This window comes from Portunus trituberculatus, chromosome 25 (genome assembly GCF_017591435.1).
Source record: "Portunus trituberculatus isolate SZX2019 chromosome 25, ASM1759143v1, whole genome shotgun sequence".
In the NCBI taxonomy this organism is placed as follows: Eukaryota; Metazoa; Arthropoda; class Malacostraca; order Decapoda; family Portunidae; genus Portunus; species Portunus trituberculatus.
Window position 1 is genome coordinate 15,651,941 of NC_059279.1, and position 9,175 is coordinate 15,661,115.

At 39.8% G+C, this 9,175-nt stretch overlaps 2 protein-coding genes across 4 annotated transcripts in view; one reads left to right on the forward strand and one right to left on the reverse strand.

Moving 5' to 3' along the window:
• Positions 1-507, reverse strand: part of LOC123508945 (probable glutamate receptor) — a 21,590-nt gene extending 21,083 nt beyond the window's left edge. Inside the window, exon 1 of one of the 3 annotated variants that reach the window (XR_006676041.1) lies at positions 75-507. Coding sequence is in view for 2 of the 3 variants with exons in the window: in XM_045262992.1 (XP_045118927.1) it covers positions 75-277 (203 nt within the window). In the remaining variant the exon portion in view is untranslated. The remainder of the gene's footprint in view (positions 1-74) is intronic. The other 2 variants (XM_045262992.1, XM_045262993.1) reach the window with 2 other exon arrangements.
• LOC123508947 (battenin-like) overlaps positions 1-8,906 on the forward strand; it is a 50,829-nt gene extending 41,923 nt beyond the window's left edge. The window contains exon 13 of the transcript XR_006676045.1: positions 8,351-8,906. The gene's annotated coding sequence lies outside the window, so the exon portion shown is untranslated. The remainder of the gene's footprint in view (positions 1-8,350) is intronic.
• Positions 8,907-9,175: the final 269 nt, after the last annotated feature.

Here is a 9,175-nt window from a genome sequence, read left to right on the forward strand (position 1 = left end):
AGATTAAAGTTTTGGTTAACTCTTGCATTACAAAGATGAACAGAGTAGTAAGGACAGTACGTGGAAAGTCTTACCTGATGATGCGTTCTGCCAGGTGTGTGGAGGTCCCGGCATGCACTAAGACAACGTGACACTCCCTCAGCTTTCCTTCCACTAAGCTAGCCACCTCTTCCACTACCTTGCCATCTTTCCAAGCATTACCTAGCCTTCCCTCGCCTTGCAGCTCGCCCGTCAGTACTCCACACGCCAAGCACAGGAGGATAGATGTCACCCACATGCTTGTTTTGCTGTAGACCCGAGTTTGTGTCAGCTGCAAAACCACAACGCTCTAGAAATTAGATCTGTATAAGTGTGGTAGATATGTCTTCTCTCTGCCTCACGTGTTCATACCAATGAGGTCCAGATTACGAAAAAAGACTAGTACCGTTCAATGTAATGCTTGGTAATCTACATCATCGCCAAAACTCGTGCTTTTTTAGTAGGCTTTACCGACAATCTTAACTTCAAGTAGTGTTTTGTTTATTTATTCATTTTCTTTTTACATATTTATTTAATCATTTGTTTTATTTTATTTTATTTTATTTGTTTATTTATTATTATTATTTGTTCAGGCATTCAGGCAAGTTGGAGGAGGAGGTGAAGAGAAACACAGATATGGAGGTGAGTTTTTTTTTTTTTTTTTTATTAGACTCGCCTCCTTACATCTGTGTTTCTCTTCACCTCCTCCTCCATTATTATTATTATTTATTTATTTTACTTATTTATTTATCTTCTTTTAAAGGTGTGGCAGAATAAATTGTTCTAATAGTTACTGTGTGGAAGTAGCAATAGGAAATTTAATCTTCGGTGAACGGTGCAATTTAAGGTGTGTTAGAGCAGTGCACGCAGCCTCGCCACATTCGGGTTTCTAGCCAAAAGAAAGAAAATACACTAGTTTGTTGATCTATACTGAGGGCCTCTGCTGAAGTCGATACCGTTACTGGTGAGCTACATGTGGGAGAACAAAATAGAATAGTACAAGACTTCTCTCGGTCCGCCTGCTCTCTCTCTCTCTCTCTCTCTCTCTCTCTCTCTCTCTGGTATTGATTACTAATTTACGCTCGTTGATGGGAGAGAAACACCATTAATCAGAAACTTTACAAAGACAACTGGATTAAGACTGTCATTTCTTGTATTACTTATTGACTGTTTGGGGATCTCTTGGAGCGAGCTGGTCAGAAGTTGGCGTTAAGTGTTTGTGAAGGTGATTCTAACTCCGTTTTTATTACTTATCGAACGGAATGATATTACTTACGTGGGAAAAAATGCGATTAATTTGTTGAGTTCATAGATGAGAATGGATTAGGGTTTTTTGTGTTATATTTCAGCAAGCCAATATTTTCACACAGAACAAAGAATAAACTGCCATTGAACAAAAAGAAATGATTTATGTACATTGTTTTCTGTCAAAATTCGCTTTTTTTCTACTATATATATTTTTTTTCTAAGAGAACAAAATGGTTATCGACGGAAAAAAGTGTTAATCTACGTTATGATTTCGTTATACTTAGCTTCTTTTTTCATTTCGAGTACTCCTTTTTTTTTCATTTCAAGTACTTCTTTTTTCATTTCGAGTATATATTTCTTTTTTTTCATTTCGAGTATATTTTTCCATTTCGAGTATATATTTATTTTTTTCATTTCGAGTATTTTTTATTTAGCACTACGAGTCACTATAAGTCTGAATTCTTACCCTTTACTTTGTTCTGATCAAGTCCTTCACATTACAAGTTTTCTTTCATGTTTTTTTATTTCCTTCTTTTTTTACAGGGCGAGGAACTGATTCTCATGAAACGAAAACTGTCATGAAGTCTTAATTTGTGTCATAATTCACCATTTATTGCTCATTTCTTTTACTGGAGTTTTCTCTCAACTCACATTTGAAGTCATTAATTACAAAACTTGTCCGATATGCTCTAATGCATTTGAATAAAACTACTCAGAAGTCTTAATTTGCGTCATAATTCAGCATTTATCGCTCATTTCTCTGTTGTGAGTGTTCTCTTGGATTGCCACGTGCTGCCACTAATTATAATACTCACCCAGACTTTTTTCTTTCTACAGTTGTACGAGGAAGCAAATCTGTTCACAAGTGTTAATTATTTACATCATTTAATCTTTCAGCACTTTCCTTTGTTCCAGTTATTGTTCTTAGCAGCAATTGTTCTCTGTAATTACAAAACTTGCCTTGAATTCCTTGATGCGCCTATTAAGGAAGCAGAATTGTTCACAGGTGCATATTGTCCTCATTACTCAGCGTTCATCGTTCATCTCCTTGGTTATCCAATACTCTTTGTACTTTAACATGCGTCACTGATTACAAAACTTGCCAGGAACTTATGGACAGACTTCTGTTTGTTGACTAAATGACTTCCATAAGCATCGCTAAGGAGGATAACTCTCAGGATCAAAAAGTGCATTTCTTCCCCTTATACATTAAAACTACATCGAAGAGTAGTCCTTATGAAACAATATATCATTATTATTATTATTATTATTATTAGTAGTAGTAGTAGTAGTAGTAGTAGTAGTTCATTTTTGTGCGTTATTACAGAACTGAATACATCTTTCTACCAAAAGATTAAAGATTCTGCAGGAGTACATTTATTTCTTCCTTTAATGCGTCAAACTCCGTGACGAAGAGGCTCCTTTTATCATCTGGGTCAAAGTGGCCACTTACTCTCACAACAAATATACGTGGTAGGTTTGATTAATTGATCGAATGAATGAATTATTTATTTATTCATTCAACCACTGAGTTATGGCGCCGCAACAAAGAGATCGCATAGTTCCACCCAACGTTTAGAGACCGCTGCCTCTCCCCGCTGAGGAAGCCACGCACCAAAATCGAGCCTTCAACCTTTAGTTTTAGACTCAATATTGGCCTGTAGACACCTCACAACCACGCAGTGTATGGAACTCCCAGTTAATTCCTGAATGGCGCGATACATCAGTGCTCGAGAGTGTCACACCGATACTAGGCCGATAAGCGACAAAAGAACACTGTGTGAAGTAAACGTAGGAGCGAGAGAAGAGAGAAAAGTCTATAAAACACAAAAGAATGCATAAGTCTTCGTGTATTGTCCCATACGTGATGAATACCTTTTGTACATACTGAACTTGTGTACTTGTAGGCAGCCAAGTGTTTGTCGCTCGAGTGCACAAGGCAGTATCCCATCTTATGTCGAAAAGGCAAAATCTAAAGTAAATATAGAAAAGAAAGGATATACGGTATAGCCTATGTCGGGCGTGGAACACAGTAGCGATATCGAAGACACCATCACCTCCTATACAAAGTAGAAAATCTATACAGAACAAAACACACACACACACACACACACACACACACACACACACACACACACACACACACCGCGTAGTGTAGTGGTTAGCACGCTCGACTCACAATCGAGAGGGCCGGGTGCGCGGCGAGGCAAATGGGTAAGCCTCTTAATGTGTGGCCCCTGTTCACCTAGCAGTAAATAGGTACGGGATGTAACTCGAGGGGTTGTGGCCTCGCTTTCCCGGTGTGTGGAGTGTGTTGTGGTCTCAGTCCTACCCGAAGATCGGTCTATGAGCTCTGAGCTCGCTCCGCAATGGGGAAGACTGGCTGGGTGACCAGCAGGAGACCGAGGTGAATTACACACACACACACACACACACACACACACACACACACACACACACACACACGATACATTAGACTAAGTGTAGATGTACTTTGCCATAGCTGATTGACGTTCTTATCCTTTCAACTCCTTCAAATAAGAGTATTTACCTAACACCTTCAGAACAGCGTGTCCTTATGGTTGTGTGTGTGTGTGTGTGTGTGTGTGTGTGTGTGTGTGTGTGTGTGTGTGTGTGTGTGTGTGTGTGTGTGTGTCGCTCCTCATAGAGCTTTCTTTCACCTCTCCTAAAGAATTCTAGCATTTACTTAGCATTTTTTGTCCACTACTTCTTTCTTTCTTCTTCTTCTTCTTCTTCTTCTTCTTCTTCTTCTTCTTCTTCTTCTTCTTCTTCTTCTTCTTCTTCTTCTTTCTTTCTTTCTTTCTTTCTCTTGTTTTGTTATAATGAAACGTTTGTCGTACCGGTGTTACATGCCAAAGTGTGGCCCGTGACAGTGTTTAGTTGCGTCTTCTGTGCATGCGCGGCCCGGGAGCGAACGACAGACACTATATATTATGTCATGCCTATAGCTATGACAGAATGTGACAAGTGATATTGTGTGAATTTAAACAATTCGATTTTTTTTTTTTTTTTTTTTTTTTATATTACAGTAGCCATTGGCTTTCAGCATGTATCGGTGGAAAGACTAGTGCCTCACTCTGGTAGAAAAAGAACCAAAGCAGAAATATCACTATTTGTTTGATATGGGTGGCCTAAAATATGCTGTGACTGAAAACAGTGTTAATATAGCTCATTTTTCAATGATGCACTAAATATGGGCCTTGAAATGTATGTCATACCTTCTCCATAATCCCGTTGGATGTTTCCATGCCATACTTTGTCACAGCAGGCCGCGGATCGCGCATGCGCAGAAGACGCATCTAAACACTGTCACAGCCACACTATATCACGGGACACCGGAAACACAATATTGATTAATCTAATGTAAAGCAAACATTTTCCATTACTGACAAGCGTCCCTTACCATTCACGTTGAAACATTGATAGTGTTTACCTAAGCTATTCAAAACACTGTGTAATCTTTTATTTAAATGTTTATCGCCCAGAAAAGACAGTATTGATTATTAGACTTGTGGTAGGCGCGTAGTAGAAACATCCTCTCATACCTGACAAACATCCGCTCACCTTTATTTAATGAAAGTGTTTACGGAAACCGTTTATCACACATAAAAGACATAACACCTTTTTTTTTTTTGTGAGAAAATGTAAAAGATTTCTCCCATGAGTGACAAACATTCTTTAGATAATAAGTGTTTACGTAACCTATTAGAAAACACGGTATACTTATATTTTGTATCCACGCGCTTATCACATTGAAAACCACATTATCGATTACTGTTAGACTAAGCAGGAGTGTAGATCCAAGCATCGTCGCATAGCTGAAAAAACATCTTAGCTTTTCCGTTCATCCTTATGTAAGAATAGTGTTTGCTCAACCTATATTCAAAACACGGTGTTCTATTTTTCTATTAAGTGTTTGTCGCATCTATGGAACACGCTAAACAGGAGTGTAGGAACCAAACATTGTTCCATACTCCATCTACCACTTTGAGAGAGAGAGAGAGAGAGAGAGAGAGAGAGAGAGAGAGAGACGCCCACGAAAATATATTCTTTATTTATTTTTCGTGGCGACAGTTTATCATCATTAGTGAGGCTGATGGAGTAATGGGACCACGTGGGACGCAAGGAGGACTCATCACCCCTATGCTCGTCCATCACCATTAGTCTCCACCCACAAGAATCTTTTGTGCTGACGAGAAAAAAAAAAAAAAATTAGACAAACAAATAATTGCATACATTTTTTTTACCCTTTTTGTTTCTTACTTTTTCGTTAAAGCAAATACAAGGGACGAATATATCTTAAACTCCCTATCCTGCCCTGGACTGAATATCACGAGCTTAAACTTTGTAATGCGAATCTTAGCCTCGGATTCTCAAACGTTTCTGTGCTTCACCTCCATTATTTCAAAAAGGTTTTATTCAAATTTACACGAGTATTTTTGTGGCGTTTTTATGTTCCTAGAAGCAGAGTGACAAAATTTCTATATTATCAAGAGGACAAACACTCTGGAAAACCCTGCTAGTCATCACTGTGACTTTGAAAACTAATGGTGTTAGAGCAAAGCGTTTCTGAGTATGGACTTTAACTTCACTACAATTGACACAGCAACATCGCTATGGGATAAGTACTGCAATGACAAAGGAATCTTGACTACAAAACAACTCATTTTTCTCCATTACTTCTTCCCTGCGAGTGTTGACATCTTTATTACTACTCAATGATAACCACACCGATATATCCATATAGACACAACAGGCGAGCGTGTGTGAGGGAATATTGACCGTATGGAATGTAGCGCTATTTTATCGCTTTTTTCATGCTAACTGCTCTATTGATCTTGCTAACTGCATACCTCCCCTCCTCCTGCAGCCTCGCTCCACAAGGCTTTTTCTTCCTCGTATCCCTATTCTGTCCAACCTTCTAATGCGAGAGTAAACTAGTATTCTCAATCATTGTCCGTGAATCTCGGCTAATTCTTTTGAATCTTTTATGGAAACTACAATTCCAGTGAGCCTTTTTCTTCTTATATCCATTATTTTTGTCCTTGGTAGTTCTCCCTCTTACAATAAAAAAAAAAAAAACGCGCTTGCTCCTCTTCGTCACCTTTGCCCTGATGTTCCCAATGGTTGTGTCACTCCCTTCTTGTAACTCAATTATGCACCTCGTTTCTTCGCTTTCCTCCTCCTCTGCGTGTTGGTTATTTCTCACTATTATCATTATCTTTTTTTTTTAACCTTCATATGTTATTGTACTTGATTATATCTCTTTTCTTTTATCATTGTCCAATTTGCATTTCGAAATTACAATGCTTTCCTTTTCTTTTTATTATTTATCAGTCTATGCCGTCCGTCCTTTGGTAATCTATAATCAAACGGTGTGTGTGTGTGTGTGTGTGTGTGTGTGTGTGTGTGTGTGTGTGTGTGTGTGTGTGTGTGTGTGTGTGTGTTGAGAGTCACGTGCTGGACTCGTGGCCCTCCCAAACAGAATTCAGGACCTTAGGGAATCTGATTTATGAGTGTGGACAAGACCTTTCAGACGCCACTCATCAATTGCTAGGTGTCTATTTACAGTACCAGCAAAGAGCATGGCGTGTTGCGGCGCACTCCACTACCACCAGATATCCAATAATTTGACACGAACATTATCATAATACAATGGAGAAAACCACTTTTGGGGGATATGAATTATTTGGAGCCCCGACTAATGCCCTGGATGGCTTGTACAAACTGAGTATTGATAATGGAAAGGATAGGCAGAATTATAATGTTACTGCCTGAATCTATGGAACAAAAAAAAAAGGTGTTAAAGACTTAGCTTGTAGAATAAGAATATTAGAATCAAACTACTTAAACTGCCTTTCGGAGTTACGTGATTCTAATAAAATGAAAATAAAGATGAGATTCATATTTCATCACATCAGAATGAATTGAAGACAAATATTTCAAAGACGTGAATAACCAGTATGAGATGAATATTGCCCTGTTTGGCCTTCAAACAACCCAGATTGAAATAATGATGAGAGAGAGAGAGAGAGAGAGAGAGAGAGAGAGAGAGAGAGAGAGAATTAATACCTCATCAACTTCAATCTTCACAAATGGGTGCTGGAATGGCGTGTATAGATCAGGTCATCAAGTGAATCTTTTGCCCACCCCCCACTCACACTCAGCAAGAAACAATTACCTACACAAGCCCACCCACACTCACATCTTTTCCACACGACGAGTTACTGCTGGGAATGTGTGTTGCTTCATATTAGAGACTTCTGCATCTTGAGAAGCGGGTTGTTGATAATGGTGGGCGGGTGTTGTGCTATGTTGTGCTGGCGCGGCTGCTATGAGCCACGATTTATTCCGACTCAAGCACTTTTACCGGGACTGAAACTATTTGCATACGTGTGGTTGTGATTTTACTGATCTCTTTTCACAAGACACCAAGACACACCAAGGCGGTGGCGTAGTAGATAAGGTGGTGAGCGTGGGATCGGCAGACGTTCACGCGTAGGTTAGAATTCCACCACGTACTGCTATGAAGCTATGCCATTTGTCGACTGGTTTAAAGTTACCTATACATGTCACCATGATACTCAAGTTCTAGGTGGTTACACCAAAGATGCGCTTTGGTGGTGATATGGGCCCTAATAAGGCTACCACTATAAATAAAATCGTTTGCGCCACTAATGGGCGGAAGCTGAACAGCGCTTCCCACACCTACTTACTCTTCAAGTATGCTTACAGGCGCTAAAGGCCATAACATAAAAAAAAATAAATAAATAAATAAAACAGTTCCTCTTTCCAACCTTTAACCATTCAGGAAGGCACCATTAGGTTTCCCGTGGTATTACATTACAAATACAGACTAATATTGAGTGTAATGCGAGCCCAAAATATGATTTTTCTCTCTTTTTTTTTCACACGTTGATCTTGTTGTGGTGTATGTAATGCGAGGTGTGAATGTGATTTTGTTTACACTCCTCAACCGTCTCTCTCTCTCTCTCTCTCTCTCTCTCTCTCTCTCTCTCTCTCTCTCTCTTCATTATTTCAATTTGGGTTGTTTACGGGGCAGACAGGGCCTGCCGCTGGTCCGCCAGGAAGACCCTTGCAGCCCAGGAGCAGGGTGCCGCTCCTGTGCTGGAGTAGCCTGGTCGCGGGGTCAACATCTGCCATGGGGACGGCCAAGCGGCTACAGTCCACGACTCTCACGCCTGAATACTCTCACCACAGCCACTCCCACCTTGACGACCCTCAGCTGGGCGAGTATCACACAGGCAAATATTTCGATGGGGATTCTCTCACAGTCCAAATCTGATAAACGACTGGACCCACCCTGGACATTTTTGGACATTCTTGAGGACAAGCCTGACCAATTCTCCCGTTGCCAAATCTGCTAACGATTGGACCTCCCCTGGACATTTTGATGACAACCCATCCTACCCTGGCCAAAGCTATCCTGGCCACACCTGATAACGACCGGACCTACCCTTGACAACTCTCCCCTGGCCACGCATGACTCTTAGCTAATTTCTCAAAGCCAGGGGTAAAAATGTCTTTTCTTGAGTTCATTTATTTTTCTTTCATTTAAAATCACCTTACATTCAAATACTTGTTCACACTTTCCGTGCTAATTTCTCTCTCTCTCTCTCTCTCTCTCTCTCTCTCTCTCTCTCTCTCTCTCTCTCTCTCTCTCTCTCTCTATATATATATATATATATATATATATATATATATATATATATATATATATATATATATATATATATATATATATATATATATATATATTGCTGATTCCCTCACTCGCACGCTCGAGCTCTGTCCCCGAACCCCGAATTTTAGTATTATTGTAGTGGATAAGGTGGTGAGAGTGGGATCGGACGGACGTTCACGCGTT